Raw genomic sequence first — 25897 nt, forward strand, 5'->3', positions numbered from 1 at the left:
CCCAGAAAGGCTTGTTGGGTACCCAGGAAAGTGTGGCAGTTTATAAGTTTTGTGCAAGTGGGCTTCCTACCCCAAGAAGCAAACAGTAGTACCTGCACCCCAACCCAACTTTGTTTCTTCACTATTAGTATATCTGTGCAGATAGGGAGCTGGTCCCCTCCCATCTTGAACTAGGACTGAATTGAGGGAGGGAAACAAGACAAGGCACACAGGAAAAATTCAAGATTGCTCAGTCCAGCACTTTATATACAAATTGTTATTTAAAAAAAAAAAGAAATGAGGGGGCCTTTAGGCCTAAGCTTTGGCATCATGTCCATCCAGCAGCAAGTGAAAAGCTGTAAGGAAAGCACTGCATCCGCACTATCCTATCTAGAAAGGCAGCACCATAGGAGCCATGGGAACTAACCCCCCCACCCCACTCAGTGGCTGGTATGAGTCAAGGATGTAACAGCATCAGCACAAAAGGCACAAAGTACTTTGGCCAGCAGCAAGGGTCCAGCTACGATAACTGCAGTAGGAAGCAACGTAACGGGATGCTTGCCTTAACTGCTGGATGAAATCTCTAGCTCCTGTTATAGAGTTAGCTGAATATCCTCTGCGTATTTTTTTGGCAACTATTATGCCTTGCACGTCACACACACAGGCCAGAAAGAAAGCCTCTCACACCCCTGGGGGGGGGAGCGAAGTATTTTCTGCAAGGGTAGAAAACAGCAAGGATACCCCAGAACCCAATGCACACGCAACACACAAACGTTAAGCTGTGGCATTCTTACTCTTCACAGTAGATGCCTTTCCCCAACCCAAGCAAGTGAATCAATTGCACTTAGGTGGCTATTCCCCTTGAGCTGCTTTCAACAGTGCTAGTAGCAATCAGTACACAGGGGGAGGCTGGTAGCCCTCAGAGTCCTCTCCGGTGCGAGGAGTGAAGGGTGGCTGCTGGTAGCTCTCATGACCAACATTGGGGTAGCTTGAGTAGGGGGGCACAGGACCTGGAGCTGGGTCAACATAGCTGTGGTCAAAATCTTGCACCCCCATGCGGTAGCGCTGAAGTGCAAAGGTGATCAGGAGCCCCTGTGGACAGAAACAAGCTATTAGCTCTGGCTGGCAAGGACCAGGATGGATCTGTGAAGAGTTGGTCACATGCAACAGCCATTTATACAGCCATTCCTCTGTAAGGTAGTTTAGTAGCATTGCTTTGTTTCGGATGCGAAGGCCAGGGAAATTCTATGGCCACCTTGTGAGGCAACGCCAGAGAGATCTGAGCTGGTTACCTGTTTTGAGCTCAGTTTAACAGGTGTTGGCAAACTAATTATCAGTTTCATAGCCAATCCCCAGTTCAGGGCTGGCAGCTGGCAGCCTGTCTGACTTCAGCCTTGGACTTCCTTGGGCCAGAGAGAAACCCTCACTCACCCATGAGAAGATGGAGAAAAAGCTGAAGGCAATTGAAGCACGGGCAGAGTCGGCTCCAATCGATACATCTTTGGGAGGTGTTGATGCCCACTGGTTTGTTAGCACGCAGAACCCAATAAACCACAGAAAGGCCCAGAGAGCTGCACAAAGAGAAAAAAAATATATTTAGCAAGAGTGGAAGGGACTGGGTGACTTATTAACAGAATATGAAGGCCTACGATAAGCCCTGTTCTAAGGGCTGTATCTGATGCCACAGCTTCAGTGATAAAACAGACTTTTAGGCAGGCAATACTCCCAGCTCCTGAGGCTTGGGGACCCTCGAGCTGATTTTGGGGTATGCTGCAGATGGAGGGGAACATCCAGTCTGTTTGCACAGCATTGAATACAACTGTAGGTCTCTTCCTTTTTGCTTACCTGCTGGTTATTCTGCCAGTTTCTTCAAATTTAACAGAGGCACAGGCACCCTTCAGCTGAAGTTTCAGGAGAACAACTTACCCCGACCTGGTGTCCTCCAGGTGTGCTGGGACACCTCCCACTAACCGCAGCCAGAATGGCCCATGGTCGCAGATAGTTGGCAATATCTGGAGGGCACCAGGCTGGGGAAGCCTGCAGTACAGAGCACTACCATTCTGCTCCTGCTATCAACTGGGGCTACAACTATATGATAAAATACCTGCCACTTGTGCTCTGGTTATCAGGAAATTCTACGGCTCCTCCAGACAACTTGTTTAATGAGCATTCTTTCCAGCTTGCTTGCACAAAAGCTACCCGGCTTTTTGTCTTATCGTTACTGAGCATTCATTTATAATTTTGGGGGGCAGTTATGTAACTATGAGCATTCATCCTGATTTGCCTGTGGGATGTTCCACATCTTCCTGTTAGTCATTTGTTTATCTCACCCTTTTCAATGCATCACACTTTTTCCCCATCGCTTTCCAAACTACATAATTTGTTTAATGGATTTATTGTTCCAGGGCAGCGAAGCACTTTAGATTTGCAGATTTAAAGTGCTTTGAATTTCTGGTATGCACTTGAATCCCTCCCTCAAAGTATTGACAGTCTGGAGGAGACCTTACACTGAACAAAATGGGCATATTCTGCAACCGTCTCAGAAGGATGTGTGGGCCAAGTTTTGATTACAGTATTAGTTAATCTAGGCCAAGGCCTGGAATGGGAGTCCAGAATCTCCTGTTTCTCAAAGTAAAACAAACGCTATCTAGAAGCCCCCTTAAAGAAACGTGTGACATTTTTTTCAAGGTATTAAGGCATGTGGCGTTTACGTCAGGGAACAAAGGGGCACCCATTCAATGGTGTCTCCTCCTTGCCCAGCACTAATCTTTACCAATAATATAGCATCCCAGTGTTTTTAGGAACACAGGCAGTCTCTCCTGGAAGACACTTTCATTCAGACAAAACAAGCCCTCGCAGGCAGCATGCCAGGGGAGCTGAGCTGTTCCAGACTCACATCATACTGAGAGCAAAACAAGGGAAGGCATTGTCCAGCTCTGCAAAGGGGGTAGGGAAAAGAGAGAGGAGGAAGAGAACATGTACGGAGCCTTGCCCTCCCTCCCCACAAGGACTTGTTTCATGTCACACCTCCCAAAAAGAAATACCTGAGAAGCCCAGGTCGGCCATAACGAGGTACTTGCGATCAGTGGCATTGCTAATCTGTGGGAAGTAGATATCCACCATCAAGAAGAATACACAAGCCAGGAAGGCAATCACTCCGATGCCAATGCCGTAACGACAAGCATCCTCACTGTGGTTGAAGACGCAGTACAGCTTGTCGGATGAAGAATGGTTGGTGTAGCCTTCACCAATGATGCAGGAGAAAACAATGAGTGCAAAAATCTGCAACAAAAACAACAACAAAAAAGTACAATGCTACCCACCATCTTCCAGAGTAGTGAGATGCTTCCGTTAAGGTACAAATCAACCATGATTTCATTTATATCCCATCTCTGCGATCATGGAACCCACAAGTGTACATGTTATGAGGTGGTCACCCATCCAGTTACTGCCCAGACCTGCTTAGCTACAGCAAGATGGTGGCCTCATGTGCTTTTAACATCATAACTTGGGACCACTAAATCCCGAAATCCCACCTCTATGCAAAACATTACCCTTGCAAGGTCCCAACCTGCATCTTTGTGCACAGCTGAGAAATGCATTGCATTCATTCTGAACAAAGTACAGAGCAGCAGAGGCCTCAATAGTTCAAACCTCACCCTAAGGAAAAGGAGCAATAATTATAGCTGGGTGCTGGACATCATGCCAGCTAAGATAAGGAGTTTTGTTTGAGACCACCTGGCACTGGAGATCGGTGCATCCTAGAAAGAGAACCATACAAATGGCTGAGGAGCCTTCCCTCTTGACTTTTCAGACAAAGCCGCTTCAGGGTTCAGACAGATCTCTCCACCTCCCCAACTAATTTTAAAGCTGTCATTTTCTCCTCACCAGTAACAAGCTGCTCTCAGCCACAGTTCAAAAATCAAGCACGCTTGAAGTGCACTTGCTCACCTCTCAAGAAAATGTCTTTCACATGAGGCAAGCAGGACTCAGGCATGTTAACCTCTGCTAACATGACATGATTTCCTACATAACTCCTACCCTCCGTGTCTGCCCCCTCCCATTATAAGTACCTGATAATACTTTTAGATTGTCCTTAAGGAGTGCCATTATTGACAGAATTTCGCATCACCTCTGGAAGATGCTCCTAGAACCCTCCCTGAAAACCAGAAGACTAGAAGCATAACTCTCCCTCAGAATGTTTGGAGCAGAGATTCCCAAACTTGGGTCTCCAGCTGGTTTTGGACTACAACTCCCATCACCTGTAGTTATCAGGACTAGTGGTCAGGAATGATGGGAACTGTAGTCCAAAACAGCTGAAGACCCAGGCTTGGGAAAGGCTCTTTTGGAGGAACCAGCCATGAAAGGATCTGTCTTACTGGATCTAGCAAAACTCGGGAGCCAGCTGCTTCCTAAGCAGTTTCGCTCTTCCTTACTGCCAAGCAAATATTCCATATATCTGAAGAGTTTCTCTCCATCTACAAACGCTGCCCATGGGGAAGGGCGTTCCTCTTTGTGTTACAGACCCAGAAGCCTTGAGCACCCAGCTCGTCAAAAGGCTAGGAAGGGAGCAGCCTAGCTCCGCTCAAGGCCTATCAGCTGACAGCCGTATGACCAGGCTGCTTCTCCTCAAACAACCCGCAATACAAAGCGATGGACTTTATTCGGCGGAGTTGCCCAATCCTAAGCAAGTGAATGGGAGCGAGGCAGCGGCCGAAGGCGGGCCAACAACCAGAAGCGGCCCCTGCCCGGTTCCCACGCGCGGGGCTCCCCACAGACGGGGCGCAGCGCGGGGGACGCGCTGCCAGGGCGCACCTGCCATCTACATGCGGCCTCGGGGGCCGAGAGCGGAGGGACCCGCCACTGGCCCGAAGTGGATGATTTCCAGAGGACTTGGCCACGCGTCTTCTTCAGAAGCGGAACAACAAGGAGAGACTCCTCCTAGCCGAGGCCCGGGGCCTCCAGCAGGTGTCTCCATTCCCGACGGCGCTGCGTGACACTGCATTGCTCCGCCTCAACTACTTCCCCTCCGAGGGTGCTACTGTTGGGGGCAGGAGGCACGGCCCAGGTGCCTAACGGCCCCGCCTCAGCTACGCCAGCCTCACCTGGGCCACTAGCTAGTGGCACCCTGGCCACTAGCTCGCCCTCCTTCGCGGCCAAGCGCAGCGTGGGGGCGCGCGCGCCCCGACTTGCCCGGGGTTAGGAAGGAGCCGGGCGGCCTCTGCAAAAGTTCGGAGCCCAACTTCCGCGCTGCGTTCCGGGAGCCCCGGCCCGACGCCACTCACCGCACTCAGAATGCGCGCGATGACCTGCGGCTGCTGCAAGAAGCGCCACGGGTCGAAGGTGCCGCCCGCCTTGGCAGCTCCGTAGGCACCGCCGCCGCCGCCGCCGCCGCCGCCGCTCTCCATGACTCAGGCGCCGCGCTTTGCTGGCCCGCTCCCGGCCCGGAACTCGCGGTGCCCGCCTCGCCCCGACTTGTGTTTGCGCGTCCGCAAGCCCCGCCTTTCCACTCCGCCCCCAGGGGAGGAGAGCCGACCCGGGACCAGGGAAGCCACGAGGGTCGCGCCCGCCGGGTTTCCTTCCTGGAGAGCTGCGACGGCTTCTCCTGCTTCCGCGCCGGCTGCAGCGCACTTCGCAGGCTGGGTTTCAGATTTATGGCCGCTTGGAACTAAGGTGCAAGACGTACTTCAGGGATAGAGAGTCTCGGGCGGGCCCGGAGCTTTTCCCAACCTACAACCCAGCCCAGGGTACACCCCTCCTCACCAGCGCCGTTTCATATCCTCTTAGATATTTGTTTTTTGCTCGCTCTTTCAACTTTGACAATGCCTCTTTGCTTCTCTGGATGGAGGACAGAGACCCCATCAGCGCTATACGTTTCAAGCTGCATGCCACTAAAGAACCCCCCCCCCAAAAAAAAATCCTGGGAACTGTAGATTAAGAGTGATGAGGGAGGTTAGGAGACCCCCTTTCCCCACCAGAGAGCTATAATTCCTAGCATCCCCTAGAATAGAGTTTGAATGGGGATTGTAACTTCGTGATAGGAAGAGGAGGTCTCCTAACAGTGCGCGGCATCTTTAACGGACTACAGTTCCCAGGATTCTTTGGGTGAAAGCCACGACTGCTTAAAGTGCTCTGGCGCTACTTTACACGAATAACGCAGATAGGGTCAGAGTGCGGTGTGCGCAAGTAGAAACTAGTCTACCGTACAAAGGAAAAAAAATAGAAAACCGTATTTCAGCTTGTCTCTGCCTTAGATCTTATTTTGGTGTACAAAAGGCATGAAAACGTCAGTTCCTCATTTATACTGTTCCATGCTAAATAAAAGACTGAGAACTAGAAAGAAGGAGCTGGACATAAGCTTAAATCTCATACTGCATGCAGTGAGTCTTGTTGCAGGCACATTCATTTAAGAAACGAGGCAGACTTTACCCCTCCCCCCCCCGTCTTGTACCCTCCCCAAATCTGCTCTGGAAGGTTGGGAAAACACCTAGGACAGATTTAGGTAGTGCACAGGGGAGGAGAGGGAAGGGAGTGAAGTCCCTTTGCACTGGCAGTAATCCTTCTGCTAACACAATGCAAACCCATACATTTTAAGCATATGGCTTCCCCTAGAGAATTATGTAGGGCTGCCATACGTCCAGATTTTCCCTGACATGACGGGATTTCAAAGGCAGAAGTGACATGGGGGGATTTCTGCAGTAGTTCAACAACATATGGAGAAAGGCTGGAAGAGATCATAGAAGCAGGAAGAGAAACCAGAACCAGACAGTGGGATTCCCCCCAAAAACCATGTCAGTGGAAGTGTTGCACAAAGGTGCTCTTCCTAATCTCTTCCCATTGATGGGCCCTCTCAAATTGTCTCGAGGGTGGGGGGAGAATTCTTAAAACAGTGCACAGGATGAATTGTTTCTGGGAAGCTGAAATGCTTTCTCCGACAGAATGTTTGTAATAGTGCAGTGTTGAATTCCACCCCGAGTGGAATTCTTGAGGCAATCAGACATCACCCATGCTTGCAAGCTAAGAGACCATTTCACATAAAAACAAGTAGCTTTGTAAGTGTTGCTTTTTCTTTTCTTTGTGTTTGTAGATTAATACCATTTCAAAATCGTTTTGAACTTGTCTGATTTATGGTTATTTAGTTCACTTGATGGGGAGACGCCAAGGGACTTCAGGCATGCACTTTTACGCAGGGCAGTAGGATCCCTGTTAAGAGAGTATTGGGGTTATACTATAAAAAACAACCCCTCCCCAAACAAAATCCGAGTAGACCACAGGAAGACTTTACAGTGGTACCTCAGGTTACATATGCTTCAGGTTACATACGCTTCAGGTTACAGACTCCACTAACCCAGAAATAGTGCTTCAGGTTAAGAACTTTGCTTCAGGATGAGAACAGAAATCGTGCAGTGGTGGCAGCAGGAGGCCCCATTAGCTAAAGTGGTGCTTCAGGTTAAGAACAGTTTCAGATTAAGAACGGACCTCCGGAACAAATTAAGTACTTAACCCGAGGTACAACTGTATTATGATTATGCTTCACCTTTTCTTTTTTTTTTTGCACCACAAAGGTAGCTGAAACTAGCATAGATTCATTGTAAAAACCAAGCTGTTGAGAGGTTTGCTCTGTGAAGGATAAAAAGGATCTAATTTTTATTTTACTTTTAAATTAAAAATTGAAACTTAGAATCTCTTAATGAGCTACAGTCCCCTGAACTAGAGTGACAAAAGGAGGAAGTATTCCATATGAATTCCTTGGAGAGAAAAAGAAGATGGGGTGATAATTGGGTGGGATTAGTACAATGGATGGAAAACACCCAGGAAATCCAATTTTTTGCCACAGCTTTGTCCAAAAACAACAATGGAGACAACAATCATCACTGTCCTAAATCCGTCCTAAATCAGAGAAGAGGAGCTGAATGTGCTATTCAGCTCTCAGAATTGATGTTTTATCTGCACAGTCCTGACCCATTTGTTTGTTTGTTGAAATATTTATGTCCCACCTAAAATTCCAGAGGGAGACGAAATATGGTCTTAGCTGTCCTAGGAAACAGAATCAACGTAAGTAATGTCTGAACGATGCATATAAAACAGCAGTGAGGAACCTGTTGTTGGACTCTGACTCCCATCACTCCATCCAGGTCTAGTGTCACAACAGGGATGATGGGAGTTGTAGTTCCCCCACCTTTGACAGAAGGCCAGAAATCTCATTTGGTGAGGGGGAACAAGAAGCTTTATCTAGCACTGGCCCAGTACAGGGAGCAAAGAATAACCATTCAGTATAGAGTAGCCCAGCCTGGTCTCTCAGTAGAAACATGGCTAGTGCCAGAGGTTGCCATAACCCAGACTTCCTAAGCCCATTCACCTCCTCAGAGCCATTGCTGCCTTCTTGACCTTCTTGAGAGCCAGTGTGGTGTAGTGGTTAAGAGCGGTAGCCTCGTAATTTGGTGAACCAGGTTCGCGTCTCCACTCCTCCACATGTAGTTGCTGGGTGACCTTGGGCTAGTCACACTTCTTTGAAGCCTCTCAGCCCCACTCACCTCACAGAGTGTTTGTTGTGGGGGAGGAAGGGAAAGGAGATTGTTAGCCACTTTGAGACTCCTTAGGGTAGTGATAAAGCGGGATATCAAATCCAAACTCTTCTTCTTCTTCTCTTGGCATGGAGATCAGCCAGGTCAGAGGTAACGGGGCACTATATTGGTAGAACACTGCACTAATAATAATAATAATAATAATAATAATAAATTTTTATTTATACCCCGCCCTCCCCAGCCAAGACCAGGCTCAGGGCGGCCAAGTGAGGCTGTCCCCCATATAATTTCCTGTGGTGGAAGAGGATTATGGGTTGTTCTCTTAGTTTATATACCCAATTCTCCTTCACACCTCTTGACAGTTGAAAGACACCCATAAAGATACGGTCAGCTGTCAGGTGAAAAAACCTTAGCCCACATGCTCTGCAGCTGTTTCCTGAAAGGCTGATTTAATTTTCTTTGTAAGATGTAACTTAGTGCCTCTAAGTCATTTTTGCTAGTACATTCCCCTAGGACATCTCTGGGTTCACTGGGCTGGCTTTTCTGGAGGCAAAACCATTTAAAGCCTTGGTTCTTGAAATGGTCTGAGAGCACATGAGGTTACTGCCTAGTAGTTTGTTGCAGGGCAAACTATAAGCACTGCAAATGTGAATTTAAAATGCAGAGGGAAAGACATTGTATAAGAGTTCTTAAGAGAGAGGTGCAACAAATGGTTTAGCTGTATAGAACACCCAGTCCCTCTAACTGCTGGAATCTGTGCCTAACTAAGCTCTCTCCAGACATTGCCCATACTGTTCTGTTTCTTTGTAAAGAACATGTCAGATATCTGTTCAGAGAGTCTGAGAGTGCCACATTATAAACAATGCATTACATTCTGTAGTTACTGGACGAACTTGCAGGAACCCCGCGTTGCACACAACATGCAGCAAGAAGAGAACACGATGCTTGAATCTTAGACAACAGCATGAATTCACATCTAGCCAGAGGCAAGACTGTGCGTACACTTAGTATGAAGATATCTGCCGTTTACAGTCTTAAGTGGGGAGAGTGTTGCTAATAGATACGGAACACGGGAAGGTATGAAAGGTTTGGACCGCAGTTTCCAAGTTTGTCTCTGACACAGAGAGGTGCAACATGGTGGGAGTGTATGTTTTAACACACAGGTTTTCAACCTTTTTGGGGTCCATGGCTTCCTACATGCTTTCTGCAGCACCCCTGTGGGGCTCAGATGCCCAGTTATGTCCCCCTTTCCTGCAGAGCTGGCAGCCCCTCACCCCTTTCCAAACACCATCCCTTCTGGAGTGTTTCCTCAGCCTCCTCTCTTCACCCCTCTCCTTGGGAGTCCTCCTGGAAGCCACAGCTGCCACCCCGGTCTCTGAGCTGCCTCCCCTGTCCTAAAGAGAGATGCCTCCTCACACTGCCCTACAGGAGCCTGGGAAGCACGCCCTGGCCAGCCCCAGAGGCACCAATCCCCTGGGAGGGCATCAGAGGAGGGAGTGAAGGAAAGAGGGGCAGTGTTGCCCATGGCACCCCTAATCATCATTCAAGGCACCCCAGGGCACACTGGTTGAAAACCACTGTTTTGACAGATTGAGGTATGTTGGTTTAGGACTATGCAAGCTTCCAAGTTAAGCAGAACTCTTCATGTGATTGTCAATCTGATCCACATTGTGCACAACACACGACTCATATACCCATGCCCTTTTGACTTTTATTAGACAAAGCATTTGTTTTATTTTGCAATACCAAAAGATCATGATCCAGTTAGTAAGCAGTCCACCTCAGTGAGGACTGGTGACATACTCAGTTTAATTTTTTTGTTGAATTAGAATTACTTTGGACGTGGGTGGCGCTGTGGTCTAAACCACAGAGCCTAGGGCTTGCCGATCAGAAGGTTGGCGGTTCAAATCCCCGCAACGGGGTGAGCTCCCGTTGCTCGGTCCCAGCTCCTGCCAACCTAGCAGTTCGAAAGCACGTCATGTGCAAGTAGATAAATAGGTACCACTCCGGCGGGAAGGTAAACAGCGTTTCCGTGCACTGCTCTGGTTCACCAGAAGCGGCTTGGTCATGCTGGCCACATGACCCGGAAGCTGTCTGTGGACAAACACCGTCTCCCTCGCCCATTAAAGCGAGATGAGTGCTGCAACCCCAGAGTCGTCTGCTACTGGACCTAATGGTCAGGTGTACCTTTACCTTGGCATGATAAGGATGTATATATTCTTGCCATACACCTTGTTCTTTACCCAAAACATTTTCAGGCCGGCAGGAACTTGTTCTAACATGAAGTTGGCCAAATAAGGTACAGCAACTCACAGGGAAGAGATGATATTAGGTACCAAACATACATCCCAGGGACCTATGTGCACAGTGAAAAAGTAGGTATTGTACCTATCTAAAAGATAAAGGGTATGATAGGGTAGTTCTATGAGCCAACTTGTGTTCACAGGAAAATGAGGTCTTCCAGAATATAATGTTCAAATCACACTCGGGGGCTTCTCTTGCTTCTTTAATCCAGATATGCTTTGACCATTCTGTGGTCTTTGCTTTCCTCAGGAGCAAGACCATTTTTTCCTGCCTGTTGCCCTGCCATCAGAAGTTTTCATCCTCTTGGAGGCCTTTCCCCCCCGCAACTGAACTCACAGTTGTTTCACCAGCCGCTGAGCCAGCTTCCTCACCAAACACCATTTCTCCTTGACACACTGGACAGAGGAGCAAAAAGAGAAACAGGTTACATAACCTAACATTACATGGGCCAGAAAACAGATCATCACACAGTCACAGGTTACCAGAGGTTCATGATTATTGCACGCCATCTGGCATCCTTCTGTAACATTGCAGGACCACTTTACCTGCATACGTTGCCTCTTGAGCCTTTCAATGATGTGTCTGTTTGCTTGCACCTGAGAAACGTACACTGTAAGGATGAGGCTATGGAAGAAAAAGAGAGGCCATCACACCAATAGTTTGTGGAATATTGGTTCCCACTTACACACCAGGCCAGACAGGGAAACAGGATGCCACCTGCAAAAGGCTGGGTGAGTTCAAAACCATCTGCTAGGTTAAATTTAATCAAGGTTAAACTGAGAAATAGCAATCTGTTTTAGAGCATTTGTAGTTGGGTCACTCACCAGGAGCCTCTTTTTCCTGCTAGTAACATCAAGGCATCAAAGTGATTTTCAGGTGTGCTAGCAAATGTCTGATGCTGATGCTATTAAAAAATTCCATCCTTGACTCTTATACTGGTCTCCCATACAAGGGATTGACCAGCTCCACACCTGCTTAGTTCAGCTGCAGCATCTGCTTCCGGACCACTCAATGGATACACAGCTACACTATCATGTGTCTGCCAGGACTCTGACATTTCCTAAAATATTGGTACAGTAATTTTTTCAAATGTGACTCTTCATTTGCCAGAACTATGGGACTTTCATTAACTAAAAAAAAAAGGGGGGGGGAAGCTACACTCCTTTTTCATTAGTGGCAAAGTTTCCATTGAAATGACACACTGTGATCACAATCCAACACTGAGGTGTGCTTGAGCCACCTTCCTTTTGGGGTGAAGCAGTAGAAGATAAGAAGTAGCGTTTATAGAGGACAGGTCTCTTGCTCAAGGTCTCTTGCTCAAGTGGCCCTGAGTGGTAAGGCAGATGGTCAGATTTTGCTTGAAAGGAGCCATGGAGGCTGTTCTGTGGCTGGTAAGGCCAAAGACGGTAACACACCACTTTTCTAACAGGGTCCAGGCCAAGAAACAAGGAGGTTGCTTGCCTTGCAAATAATTCAACAACATATGACCACCCCTCCCTCCTTTGGTATTCCTCCATCCATGTCCCTCCCAAAGTACCCACCTGAGTACCATCAGAAGTAAGAAACAAAAGACATTGGATGTTGCATAGCTCAAGGCACGTTGTGTTGACATGGGCAAACGGGACAAAGCCTTAGGTACTGCCTCCCATGGAGTTGAATAATTAGTAAAGAGCCCACAAGCCTGGGATGGAGAGACCCTGGGAGGAAAAAAGAATGACTGTCAGAATATAGGCTTCATCAACCCCGTACTCTTAAGATGCTCAACCACCTCTCAGCTCACCTACTGATGACATAGCCCAGAGGGACGTAGGCCTGGAAAAGGCCTAAGAGTAGCATGATCTGGAAGAGGAATTTAGAACGGGATGCTCGAAACAGCTGAGTTGAAGGCTGGCAGTTCTGGAACAAGGTGTACTGTGGATGAGAAAAAGAGACAGAGTGAGCATGCCTCCTGAACCCTCACACATTCCCAGCGATATAAAACCCATGAGGCTTTGCAGAAGGATGACTGCCTTGGGGTGGGATGGGGTGGGGTGGGGAGAGAGAGAGAGTGAAGGGCCTTCATTACGAAGCAGTTGCTTTTATACCATACTTCCTGGGATTCAGACAGCAACTTCAGTCCCCCCTCCTTGACCCCAAAGGTGCCCCCCCTCCTTGACCCCAATACCGCTTTCAAATATATTGCTAAAGCCTTCACATCAGAGCTGCAAACATATATTGAAACACCCCATGAAGAATCATGGGAACTGCAGTTTACCCCTCACACAACTACAATTCCCAGCACACTTAAGAAACGACAGTGCCCATGATTACTTTTTTGTGGGGGTGCTTTAAATTATGATTTATATGCAGCCCAGGTGTTCACAGTACCTAGGGCCAGGTTGCACCCAACCTGCTACAGGCAGGTTCAGTGGCTTCAAATGCATACATGCTAGCAACAGCTGTGGGCAGGATGAGGTCAGTAACCATCAAAGTGAAGGTCTGATTCTGGGTGGGACTGCCTCCAAGAGAGGTGAGTTCTGAGAAGCAAGTTCCTTATTCTCCGCCTCTGGTCTTCCTGTGTGGGTTGCTTGCTACTACCAGCAATTTCTCTGGTTTGAGAGTTTGTAACTCCCAGACTCCTCTACAGTCTCTTAGCCAGGATCAGGGCCATCTTCCCTGGCACGGTACAAGCCAAGAGGATGAGGGGCTCAAAATAGGGCCAGATCCACAACCCACACCATGATGGGCATGATAGGTACTCTTTGTGTGTACTCTCAAACACCCACACATACACACATGTACTGTATACACAACCTTTACCTTTTTCCAATAACGTGCAGTGAATTTTTTCATAGGGGAACAGTTAGGGCGAGAGACACCAGCTTGCAAGGGCGATTGGGGGCGGGGCTGATGTCACACCCATGAGCATCATGCTTCCTTACCTAAGCTGGGCAAAAGCTTCCCAGGCTTTGGGAATGAGGCGCCAGAGGAACATTAAGGGGACTAGCCTAGTCCCCTTAGTCCAATGACCGCAAGCCACTGACCTTTTTTATATAGAATGTGAAGAAGACGAAGACACAGGCAAGCAAAGGCAGAAGTGGGCAGAAGAAAATCCCGCTCCATATGACTGTTTGAGCTGCTACAATATCCAATACATTGTGAGGCACCAGGAACTCTTCTTTGCCAAGCCATTGAGCCAGTCCACAGGAGGAATGCTTAGCAATCAGTCTGAGAGAGAGAGAGAGAGAGAGAGAGAGAGAATTAATTCAGAGGCCGCAGGCATAACCTCTTCCAATAACTGCAGCTGGGTACCATGCCACTGAATTCTGCCTCTTTTGCATAGGGAGCACATATGCTTATTCTCCCTTACTAAAAACACCCTGCAGTCAACAACGATACAATGGGCAGTTCTGCACATTTAAAGCATATGACTTCGCCCAAAGAAGTCAAGCTTCCCCCTCACAGAGCTACCATTTCCAGCATCCTTAACAAAGCACAGTTCCCAGAAATTCTTTGAGGGAGGTCGTGACTGTTGAATATGCTTTGAATGCAGAGCATGCATCTGCCCAACAACAGCTACCCTGCAACTGGACCACCTGGCATCACTACTGGGAGGCAGGAAGATGAGATAAAAATACCTGTAGATCAAGGGTAGTCAATGTGTGCCTTTGGGGTATGTGTGTTTTTTGGCTCCAGTTCCTATCACCTCCAGCCAATCTAGCCAGTGGTCAGCAACAATGAGAGTTATAGTCTAACAATGTATGGCGTGCATCATGTTGGCTATCCCTGCCATACATAATACTTTCCCAAGGAAGGAATGGTCTGCCCATTTGTGGAAAGAAAAGGCTGAATGAGGGCTTAACCACACTTAAATTCCCTCCATGCTTTCCAGGGACTGTCCGCACTTTAAAGCTCTGCATCCAAGCACCCTTTTTTTGTGTTCAAGCTTTCCCAGCAAAACCCACTCTTTAAAGCTCAATTGGAGCACACGACAATCCATGGAAAACCCGAATAGCCATTTGCTCAGATACAGCTTTAAAGATTTCACAGGGAAAGCTCTGGTACAAAAAAGGTGTGCTCAGACACAGAGCTTTAGAGTGCAGACCTGTGCCTGGAAAGAGTGGGCAAAAGGTAAGTATGGAAAAGCCCTGGGTTAGGCCAGGAATCAAGGAAATCAGAAGAGTAGGGTAGACTAGTATTAGTTATGATCTCTTGCCTCACCTCCGGGGCAGGCTGATAAGGAAAGCAGATCCCAAGGTGGTCAAGAAACTGAAGAGGGTCATCTTGTACATCTCTTGTCCAATGTGGGTTTCCCAGCACTGCATGCACAATCAGGAGAGAGATAATGTCTTATGGTGAGTATATGGAAGGAAAAAAGAAAGAGAAGGGAAAAAAGGAATCCTAGACATGTCAGGCACATTATTATAAGCATAGTATATTGTAAGTATATGGTGTTAAATGCAAAAAAGAAAAAGAAAAAGCTAAGTTCACATTAAGCATGCACAATACAACATTATATAGGTAATAGAATGTATGGAGAATTGTTGTATAAGTTGCAAATTTCTAACACATTAGTAACCGCAAATCTGGGGGACTTTAATTGCTAATGATCAACCAGGCTTTCCTCATTGCTGGAATTGGGATCAAACAAGGTGTGTGTTGACGGGGGTGGGGTGGGGGGTGGGGAGTGGGAATCTACAAAATAAGGGGAAAATGATACATTGACACGCAGACAAAAGAAGTACCAGGAAAAGGAATACTCAAAGATGTCTAGACAGCCGAAGAGCCATTCTAGAAATTGAAAACCAAGTTACGCAGCTGGGTGCTTAAAGGTGAAATATACTTTTGTCACTGCACCAAGTCAAGGCTAACTAGCTCTTTGCCTTGCCAGCTAATCATACCTTGCTTTAGAAAACTTCATACCCAAACACATTATGCCTGGGCCACATTTGCTCTAAACAGGAAAAGTTCAGCTGAAATATCCCATCCATGTCACCTGATAGAGTTTGTTGTAACCGCACTGGTGGCACTGAGGAGCAGTGCCGCTCCCTATGCATAGCACTCTGCGTCCCAAGAAGAACATGAACATTCCCAGGCTGGACAGTTTCAGGATTACACACCTGCAAGAGACCACAAGAGAGATTGGGCCTGCACCTTACACTTGGTTTCCACCCCACTAATCCTACCATATAAGCCACTGCTTGAGATTACCACCTGACCATGAATGGATCCAAATATCCATCTCCCCACACATCTGTCCCTAAAATGGGGTGTTGTTTGGTTCTGATCATAGCTGTCAACTTTTCCCTTTTCTTGTGAGGAATCCTATTCAGAATAAGGGAATTTCCTTTTAAAAAAGGGAAACGACAGCTATGGTCCTGATGCACTTTGCACTTCAAAACTTCTGAAAGATCTGGATTTTTTTAACATTCCACAATATATTTTTAGAACAGCTGCTGCATTGCATATCTTAAATCTGTATATATTTGGTTGTTCTTTGGGTTATGGATTATAATTGTAATTATTATGGGTGGCATTCAACTAAGTTTTACTCAGAGTATATCTATTTAAATAAATGAGCCATTTATTTCGAAGGGTTTACTGTGAGCACAGTTTAGTCGACCACTATCCTATTGGTTTAGGAAGACAAAGGAATGGGGAATTTTGACAGTAAAAGAACTAAGGTATATTAGAAATGCATTGATGATGTTCATAAACACATACATTACATGACAGCATTTCCCCTAAAAATATAATAATCTTTTTTGAACTGCACTCCTCAAGTTTTCTTTGTGTTTACTATTTGTCATTGGGAATCAATAAAATACACATTTTAAAAATATATATTGTTGCTGTCGGCATCCGCCTGTCTCGGGAAGTACTGATTTTACTGTGTTCCCGTTTGCCCGCTTGAATCATTGTGCCATTGTAAGGGGTATCAATCCCTTCTTGATTGTTCTGCTTCTTCCCTCATACTTTCACTGCCATATTTACAATAAAGGATATTGGGCTTGATGACTGACTGGAGCAACTAGTGCTTCCCAACTTAGAAAGAGAGAACAGCGAAACTAAAACAAAGCATAAAAAACTCTGCTTGCAGCTCAAAGTAATTTAAGGCCTGCAAACTCCTTATACCACAGGAAATATATCTGCCCCAGGTTCCCCACCAAGATGAAAACACCTACCTGACTAGGGTGAGGTTGACTTCAGTATTAGGAGAGTAGCCTTCCAACTGGGTCAAGACATGAAAAAGTAAAGGCAGGATGACATTCACAATGGAGATGACCACTGGTGGCAGGTACTGGCTCAGTACATCAAGGCTGGCAGCATTTTTCTGGGAGTACAGAGATGGATTTGTTACGGGGAGGCACATTTGTGCCTAGAATCAAAACACAGAGGAATATTTCCTGACCACTCAGTACCAAAACATGGTGCAAAATGTCAGGACCACCAAACTCACTGAATTTTCAGAGCAGTACCTTCTGCTTACTGCGTGTCAGGCTTAATCCCTCACCCTAGCCTAGCCCAGATTCCTGGTCCAGCTGTAGCAGCTGTTCTCCAAGAGCACACAGCTGAGTTCTGGATTGAGGTACAGCCACCCACAGCCCCACTCTGACCCTGGCAAGGGATGAAGGGTTGGCCTACTTGACTGTGCCCCTGGGAAAACTCAGTGGCTGCGTAGATACAGTAGAAAGCAGCCCCTGTCAGCAGCAAGATGACACCATTGATCAGCAGGCGTAGCAGGTAGAGCTTAGCAAGCTGCTTCCGTGTGCGCTGTTGGTTCTGCAGATGCCGGATCTGCTCTGCTAGGTCTATCTGTGAAAAGAAACTGAGTTGGTCACTTGTTATTTGTGCAGCTGAGCATGCAGAGGAGAGGTTTGCTGCCAGTGCTTCAGCATGCAAAGGAGAGGGGAGACCCAGCCAATCTAGTAGGCATGCACGGCCCAGGAGAGCCATAACACCTTGAGCACAGAAGGGACATAATAATCTGAGGCTAGAAAGAATGACTGAAACAAAGCAAAGCAATCCCTTGTTGCCTTGGGAAATGTCCTTTGAGGTGGGAACAGGAATTAAAGGGTATGATTCCTGTTTCCCTTTGCTTGTTGCCCCTACTATTAAATAGTGGGTGGACATATCAGACGACACAGAGATGTCTCCAAGTAGTTCTTTATAAGTAAGCTGGAACTGAATTGAACAGCTCATCCAGCCTGCTTTTATAGGCAGCCGGCTGTCAACATTGTAACAACAACAGCCCAGGGTTTCCCACCTAAATTAACTGACGTGGACCTGAGTGAAAACTATATACAGTGGTACCTCAGGTTAAGTACTTAATTCATTCCGGAGGTCAGTTCTTAACCTGAAACTGTTCTTAACCTGAAGCACCACTTTAGCTAATGGGGCCTCCCGCTGCTGCCGCACCGCCGGAGCACAATTTCTGTTCTCATCCTGAAGCAAAGTTCTTAACCCGAGGTACTATTTCTGGGTTAGCGGAGACTGTGACCTGAAGTGTATGTAAACCGAGGTACCACTGTACTGTACACAATACCCCTGGTGGCCAGGGTGAGAACTTCAATACATAACACCTACAATGCTTGTTCTCTTTGCTTTCACCCAAGACAGGTATTGTTAATTGTTGCTGCCTGACTTGCAAGTGAAATAAGCAAGGAAGTGACACAGGGCCTGAAGAAAAGAAAATAATGGCGTCTGTATCAAATTCTGCAGCTCCACTTGTGCAATAGACTTCTATGCACTCAACAGAACTTCCTCTCCTTCCCCCCTCAAAATCAGCTCCAGAGGGTTGGGTACACAGTGGGAGGACAAGAAAAGGAAGCTTCATTATGCAAGCAGAACACCGCTTGTGCAACATTGGATTCAACCCTGGTTTGTTTGCTTTTTCAGTTCAGCCAAATTTAGGCAATGGCTGAGGTTTCGTCCAAAAATATTTCTTAAATGAATGGATGTGTATACATACTTGAAAGGATGATGTAGTGAAAGCGGTGGGACTTTTGAGGACATGAGCAAATTATCGTGAAACCCTATAGGCAATTTTCATGTACCTTTAGGTGATTGTAAATATTCCTCTGTTTGAGGGTGGCTGCCTCTGGGCTTTGGATGCAGAAATCCCACTCTGTGAAGATCCTGGCACTGACACATGGTTTGAATTCCCACCGCAGCATCTGCCACCGGGCCATGCTGGCTACAATCCTGAATATTGGAAGAGGAGTGAAGATTGTCACAGGCAAGCAAGACTTTTCTCCTAGCAAATTAATTCCTTTGCCCAGAGCAGTAGATAGATAGATAGATAGATAGATAGATAGATAGATAGATAGATAGATTCTTTATTGTCATTACACAAGTGCAACATTGCACAAGTGCAACGAAATTGGATGCCATATAGAACTCAGTGTGTTGCATAAGAAGTTCCACTGTGTCGCTGCAGCGGGTCCAGCCCAAGATATGTGAATCAACATGGGAGTAACACCCAGTTTCCAGAAAGAAGGAGATTGCAAGTCTGCACAGGGATATATGGTATGATGTGAAAGTGTGCAAAACAGTTGCAGGGGGTGATGAAGGCAGAAAAGATGCAACAGTTTAGGAATATTAGCTTGGTCCACTGGAGGAAGATTACCTAGTGATGCTTCAGAGTAGGAATGTTTTCTGGGAACAGTAGGAAAAATTGATGGGAATGAGTTAGGGATGCAGAGTCTCAAGAAGACTGAGCTGATCTACTATGGCAGGATCTCAACACAAAGAATGTTGTTGTCACATGAATAAATGCTAGACTTATTGGAGAAAAGGTAGGGAGTGAAGAAGGAAGAAGAATAGATTTTTGCCCATCAATGTCTGATTAGATCAAACACTCTGTGAGAATGATTGGGCACTGGAATATGCTCCCAACAGAAAGTGTATAATTTCCATTCCCAGGGAATTTGAACATGCCAGGAATAGGTTAGAGCAGAAGTTGAGGAACTTGCAACCCTCCAGATGTTGCTGAATTACAGCTTCCAATGGGGGCCAATGGCAGCTGAAGTTCAGTAACACTTGGAGGACCACAGGCTCCCCATCCTTGGGTTAGAGAAATGTTATTCTGACTGTATGTAAGATATGGGAGTGTATAACCTACTGAATTACTACAGGAAAGAGTCAGCATTTTAAGTGGGTCATCATATGCCATTATGTATGTAAATCCCTATTCATGAATCCACTCCCTTGCCCTACAACTCCTTGCTTCTCTCCTGCTCCTTTCTCCAAACCTTTGCTGTCAAGCCTAGAAAGGCCTGGGTCTCAGCCATCATCGGGGCCCTTACCGCCGGAGGATCCAAATGAGGCAGGCAAAGAAGTATCCCAGGATGCTAAGCAGGTATGCTAAGTGTACATTGTAGTGGTTCTTGCTATCCTGTGTCACACGATAAGCGCCATAAAACAGGTACGAATACTCCAGAGAGCCCTAAGGATGGAACATAAGAGGAAATTACAAGCCAGCCTTATGTTTACAGATTAACCCAACCCATAACAGAGGAGCATGGAACCTGTGGGTCCTCCAGATGTTTGCAGGACTCCAACTCCTCTCACCTCTAACCACTGATTGACCATGCTGGCTGGGCCTCTTGGAGTCACTGCCCAACAACAGTGGAGGGCCACTGCTTCCTGTCCACTGCCATAATACTTTTCTAAGTACTTTCTAGGTCTGAATCATAGAATGCAGTGAGTACAAAGTTTGGATAAGAACCATCACCCATTAATCCGACATTGTCCTTCCTGCTCAACTCCAAGCTATATTTGTCTTCCCAACTGCTCCATTTTTGTCCATTCTTCTTCACTCCATCTATAACCACTTGCTTAGGCAGCATTTCCCCCTCCATCAGCCTCTCCTCTCCAGCACAGTAAACTCCAGTCTCTATTTCCAGCAGACTCACCTCCCCGGTGAAGATATCTTGGAATCGTTGCCAGGCAGATCGATAACTGACGTTACTGCTGTACTTTATGCATTCAGGATCTGGGGGGAAAGACTGGGTAGCTTTATAGCACTAGACACTCTGACACTTAGATGTCAGAATAGGATCTAATCCAGATGGGATGTTGGGGAAAGCACAAATGCTCTTAGAAGTACCAGCAGAGACTCACCTGCACTCAGACCTGTAGGAAATATCGTCGTATTTTGAGAAATGATAACAGGCAACAGTATGAAGCCTGTGGCCAGCAACACAGCCAGGAAGTTGATGAAGAGCAGGAACCTCAGGAAGGTAAAGTAGGACTGGATGCCAGGACCAAAGTTCCCTGTACAATATGTTGAAGAGGATAGCAAAAGTGGGAAACACAGGAAGGCAAGCAGACAGGCATCAGAGGGGATGGGGAGGATGAAAGTGACACACACAATAAATTCTGTCCCAGATCCACAGCCCTTTCTTCATTGACATGTAGTATTGCTAACTGTGGCTGGTTCCTATCTGGTCTGACAGGTGATTCTGCCTGCTGTGTCTACTTCAGTGCCAGTCAAGCAGAGGTTATCTTGCATTTTGAAACTGTTCACACATATCAAAGAGGATAATAACCAAAGTGGGTAGTTTCTTTAGGAGAAAGAACTGCAAACTGCCTCCCCTTCCTAATGTACACAACAAATCCACAACTCCGTGGTTACCCTCCGCTAGAGGAAAGCAAGATTTATTTTTGTTCTCTACAAACCATGTGGTCAACCAGCCTGCAGAGGTCTCCCTTGCCTCACACCAGTTAGAGATAGGTTATCAGTAGTTCAGTTGTTGTATTTAGTATATATAACCAGCAGCCCCTGCCATTTACAGTATAATACCAAGTCCCTTCTCAACACAGAGAGAACTTTATATTTTCTTCAAGTGCAGCTGCTGATCTGACGTCCTGCAAGGGGTGGACCCTGGGTTTGAAATACCAGGGGTGCCCTGGGCAATGCCAAAATTTGGCAGCCCCAGCCTCTTGCTCTCCATTCTAAGGCATAATTGCAGTGTCCCCTGTGTTGCCCCCGAGGTTCTGCACCCAGTGTGACTGAACCAGTTGTGCTCGCCTAAATCTGCCTCTGATCCCACCCATTTTCCCTTTAGAAGTAGCCCCACCTTGTTTGCTGCCACTGGACCAAACTGATACCCCAGTGACATTCCTTGGGTAGACAAACTTTTAAAGGTGAAAAACCATTTCCTAGTGTTACCTCCAATCTCATCCAGGGGAAGCTTCCAGAGTTGGAAGATCCTGACAAGGTTCCAGATTCCTTCCTGAAACTGATTCTGGGCCCTGGATTGTCTCTGTTTCCAGACCACCCAGTAGGACACATCTCTCCCTGTGGATGCTCTCAGCTGCCTGTGCAAGGGAGAATGGGTTGAGTTTAGAATGGGCCTTCTGAATCAGTGAGGCTTTGGGAGATGAGGTTAGGAGAGGACCACACGTCCCACCCCATCTTCCGGTTGAATATCTGCACTTACCTGCCTCATGCTGGGACAAAGCCTCCCTTTTGATACTCTTCTATTTTTAGTCAGCAGGTTCCTCTGCCCTGCCAAGCCCCACTAATCCTTTATTTTAGTGGGATGGGGGAGCTTTTTCAGTTCAGGGGGGCTACATTCATGCATGCGCAATCTTCTGGTAGGCGGCCAAGGGCAACTGTGAGTGGAACAATGACTGCGACTCGTCCCTTTGTACAGTTGGCCACCCAAAATCCACAGGTTTTTACACCACTTGGTTGGGTTAAAGCAATCTATCTAAAGTAGAAACAAACCAGCTCTGTTGTGGGAAGGAACAAAAATTGTGTGCTTTTTCTTGCCAAGTACTGCGTGGTTTTAGCAACCAGCCTGCACAATTACAATCAATTACAGTGGTACCTCGGGTTAAGTACTTAATTTGTTCCGGATGTCCATTCTTAACCTGAAACTGTTCTTAACCTGAAACACCACTTTAGCTAATGGGGCCTCCCTGCTGCTGCTGCGCCACCGGAGCACGATTTCTGTTCTCATCCTGAAGCAAAGTTCTTAACCTGAGGTACTATTTCTGGGTTAGAGGAGTCTGTAACCTGAAGCGTATGTAACCTGAGGTACCACTGTACATACTAAAGATGTTTTCCCATGTGACCTTGCTCCAGACCTGAGGAGGCGCTTCTCCTTCATGGAGCAGGGCAAGTCCCTGAGCAGCAATTCCTGGCTACCCAGCTCCTCCAAGGAGTCTTCTGTGCTGGAATCAGAGAGAGCATCGTCCTGGGCAAGTCTGTGCCTCAGGACCGGGGTGCCATCCATCGCTTGAGATCCCTGAAACAACAAGTGTGCATGTGTTAAGGTGTGAGGACCTGGGCACAGAATAAACCAGATGTGGGAAACCTTTTTCAGCCTGAGGTCAGAACCCTCTGGAGGACGGAAGGTGAGCAGGGCCAGAGGCAAAAGTAGATGTGACTCTTGGGCTATGTAAAAATCAGTGGCTTATAAAGCAGTGAGGTCGTTTCCCCCTTGCTGCATTTTAAGTCACATTTGCACACCAGAGAGGGAGCAGGCCTGTCTTCACCCACAGAACATTACTTTATTTGTTTCCCTTGTGACCGCAGCTACCACCACCCCAAACTCCTATTCATGAAGCTGTCATCTGTGCATGCGCAGTGGATGTCTTAAATGCACTCACCTCAGCTCAGCTGTGAAGTGAATGTGGCTTACGTTTTCTCTCTCTCTTTTTGCCAAATTATTTTATTGATTTTCCATAATTTTAAAACAAATTATAACCAAATGAATACAAATTTTTGAGAATGTGGCTTACGTTTTCAAATCAGATAGAAGCTGGTTTGAGGGGAAATGCATCCAACAGCAATATTTCTCAAGAAACTACAGCAGGCACAGGCAAACTCGCCCCTGCCCTTCAGATGTTTTGGGACTACAACTCCCATCATCCCTAGCTAACAGGACCAGTGGTCAGGGATGATGGTAATTGTAGTCTCAAAACATCTGGAGGGCTGAGTTTGCCTATGCCTGAACTACAGGATAGATGTCGATTGTGGCAAACATCTGTACATGGACGGCTTCAAACACCAGCAGTGGAAGCGCACCAGTGCAGAGTAAATGTAATGTGCACACAGCTTTGCCTTTATATAGTAGGCTGCATTCCAGCCACACAAAACTCAAAGGCTTCTACATACAGATGCACATCTCTCTATCCAGGCAAACAAACAATATTTTCTCTATTCAAGGACACTTTCTGAGCCATGCAAAAACCCTAGGGGGGTGCAGAGCAGGGTTGGTGAAGAATATGGCCTAGGAAGAATACCAGGGGCCATAAAGAGAGGCCTGGAAGGCTGAATTTAGCCCTCAGGTCTGAACTAAAAAATTATCCCTCAGCCTGAATACCTGATACCTCCATTATAATTTGAATGTATCTGTTAACTGCAGACCACAAAAAAATACCACACAACACTCCTAATGTACCATGACTGTCTTTTAGGCCGCAACCACAGCCTAAATTCTAATTTGTTCCGCTTCATGTTTGACTGGAAATTGGGAAGATAGCTAAAGTAAATTAGGATTTCAACATCTGCCAGTAAAATGATAAAATGACTGTTTCACGTTTAAAGGTGCATATTGTGGTGAAGTGTTTAAATAAACAACAACCACAGAATCTTGAACAGCCTCCTAAAAACATATCACAGCCCATTTTTTAAAAAAAGATGGGGCAAATTTTAGTATGGTGGGGTACAACATGCTAATATTGTTTTTAAGAGATATTGATGCCTCTTTCCTAGAGTGCAACTCTAGAAAGGAAGCATCAATAGGCCTTCAGTTTACTATTATCCTAATCCTGTGTTGTGATAAACAATGCACACCAGTTAGAGCCAATTTGAAGCTATTGGGTGCAGTTCTGTTCACGTTCCAGTTTACACAGACAGCCCCAGTCCTCAGGTCAGCTGTCTGCTGAGTCACCACCACTGAGAGGAAATGGAAGAGAGAGAAAACAGTATCACTGGTACTTAATTTTACTTTCTGTTTTTTCCCTAGGTGGCTGTTCCCTTTCACAGGATTTTCACACATCTACGTGGGTCAGTTGGGCACAGAAGAACAACTGTTCACCCCTGTCTGTGCTATTCCTGCTGAAATAAAGACTACACGTTCACTTTGTACCCTTGCATGTATACATACCATACACAAGCACATGGTTTCCCCCAAAGAATCCTGGGATCTATAGTTCACCCTTCATGGAGCTGCAATTCTCAGCACCCCTTGACAAGCTACAGTTTCCACCATACCTTTCCCAGGATGCTTTGGGGCACGTCATGTGCTTTAAATGTGATTTAAATGTATGGTGTTGCATGCGGCCTCTGAAAAAGGAAGCAACTCACCCCTTGTCCTTTTAGCTTCTAATCACGTATCACTACTACAGCACCACACCAAATCCGGTCAACCTGAAGTACGGCGATACAGCTCTCCTGTGCATTAGAGAACCAAACGGAAGTACAGCGTCTTCATCCTAGCTGTGGGTTTTTGCTCGCTTATCTGTGGAGATGCTAGTGGCAAGCCCATGTGACAGGAAGACGCAATTTCCTGTATCGCACCAAGTCATCGTGTTGGGTTCATACGTTGCACTTGGTAGATTGCACTTGTGGGAGATGGTAGATATGAATACATTTTTGCATTTCTTTTTCTAGTTCTTTTTAACTGCCAGGCCAATGCTATGTTAAAGGTAAAGGGACCCCTGACCATTAGCTCCAGTCGTGACCGACTCTGGGGCTGCGGCGCTCATCTCGCTTTATTGGCCAAGGGAGCCAGTGTACAGCTTCCGGGTCATGTGGCCAGCATGAGTAAGCCGCTTCTGGCGAACCAGAGCAGCACACGGAAACGCCGTTTACCTTCCCGCCGGAGCGGTACCTATTTATCTACTTGCACTTTGACTTGCTTTCGAACTGCTAGGTTGGCAGGAGCAGGGACCGAGCAATGGGAGCTCACCCCGTCACGGGGATTCGAACCGCCGACCTTCTGATCGGCAAGTCTTAGGCTCTGTGGTTTAACCCACAGGACCACCCATGTCTCAATGCTATGTTAGAACTGCTTAATTTTCCATTACAGTATTTAAAAAGCTTATTTGAAGTATAATTCCACTTTCTTCCCCCTTTCTACCATTCCCCA

At 46.7% G+C, this 25897-nt stretch overlaps 2 protein-coding genes and 1 long non-coding RNA gene across 5 annotated transcripts; 1 reads left to right on the top strand and 2 right to left on the bottom strand.

Moving 5' to 3' along the window:
* Nucleotides 1-218: 218 nt before the first annotated feature.
* Nucleotides 219-5444, bottom strand: SYNGR2 (synaptogyrin 2). The gene is made up of 4 exons (XM_081849979.1): nucleotides 5265-5444; nucleotides 3024-3261; nucleotides 1411-1550; nucleotides 219-1071 (listed from the first exon to the last, which is right to left on the bottom strand). Exons 1-4 carry the CDS (start codon nucleotides 5385-5387, stop codon nucleotides 871-873), a joined length of 702 nt encoding a protein of 233 aa, XP_081706105.1. The 5' UTR covers nucleotides 5388-5444; the 3' UTR covers nucleotides 219-870.
* Nucleotides 5445-10203: 4759 nt separating this feature from the next.
* TMC8 (transmembrane channel like 8) lies at nucleotides 10204-25418 on the bottom strand. Of its 3 annotated transcripts, XM_081849670.1 has the most exons (17): nucleotides 25114-25418; nucleotides 24599-24702; nucleotides 22887-23047; nucleotides 21964-22112; nucleotides 20913-21065; nucleotides 20705-20784; nucleotides 20096-20235; nucleotides 18845-18992; nucleotides 17433-17603; nucleotides 16973-17121; nucleotides 15784-15907; nucleotides 15009-15106; nucleotides 13832-14015; nucleotides 12589-12719; nucleotides 12350-12505; nucleotides 11354-11432; nucleotides 10204-11203 (listed from the first exon to the last, which is right to left on the bottom strand). In XM_081849670.1, the coding sequence occupies exons 3-17, from the start codon at nucleotides 23033-23035 to the stop codon at nucleotides 11141-11143; spliced, it is 1974 nt and encodes a 657-aa protein (XP_081705796.1). In that variant the 5' UTR covers nucleotides 23036-23047; nucleotides 24599-24702; nucleotides 25114-25418; the 3' UTR covers nucleotides 10204-11140. The 3 variants fall into 3 exon arrangements, with proteins under 3 accessions (XP_081705796.1, XP_081705795.1, XP_081705797.1); XM_081849669.1 differs by lacking the exon at nucleotides 24599-24702; XM_081849671.1 differs by lacking the exons at nucleotides 24599-24702; nucleotides 25114-25418 and adding an exon at nucleotides 24965-25020.
* Nucleotides 23056-24892, top strand: LOC309335163. Its single transcript, XR_014153412.1, has 2 exons — nucleotides 23056-23156; nucleotides 24773-24892. It is a non-coding gene; the product is annotated as an uncharacterized lncRNA (long non-coding RNA).
* Nucleotides 25419-25897: the final 479 nt, after the last annotated feature.

Source organism: Podarcis erhardii (assembly GCF_964252035.2).
Source record: "Podarcis erhardii genome assembly, chromosome: 2".
Lineage (NCBI taxonomy): Eukaryota > Metazoa > Chordata > Lepidosauria > Squamata > Lacertidae > Podarcis > Podarcis erhardii.

Coding starts and splice junctions, on each gene's coding strand:
- SYNGR2 (XM_081849979.1), bottom strand. CDS start 5,387: ATGGAGAGCGGCGGCGGCGGCGGCGGCGGCGGCGGTGCCTACGGAGCT. Junction 3,262..5,264: donor TCGCGCGCATTCTGAGTGCG/GTGAGTGGCGTC, acceptor TTTTTGTTGCAG/ATTTTTGCACTCATTGTTTT. Junction 1,072..1,410: donor TTTTCTCCATCTTCTCATGG/GTGAGTGAGGGT, acceptor TTCTGTCCACAG/GGGCTCCTGATCACCTTTGC.
- TMC8 (XM_081849669.1), bottom strand. CDS start 23,035: ATGGATGGCACCCCGGTCCTGAGGCACAGACTTGCCCAGGACGATGCT. Junction 20,236..20,704: donor AAGATATCTTCACCGGGGAG/GTGAGTCTGCTG, acceptor TTCCATCCTTAG/GGCTCTCTGGAGTATTCGTA. Junction 17,604..18,844: donor ATATTTACAATCACCTAAAG/GTACATGAAAAT, acceptor TTCTTTTCACAG/ATAGACCTAGCAGAGCAGAT.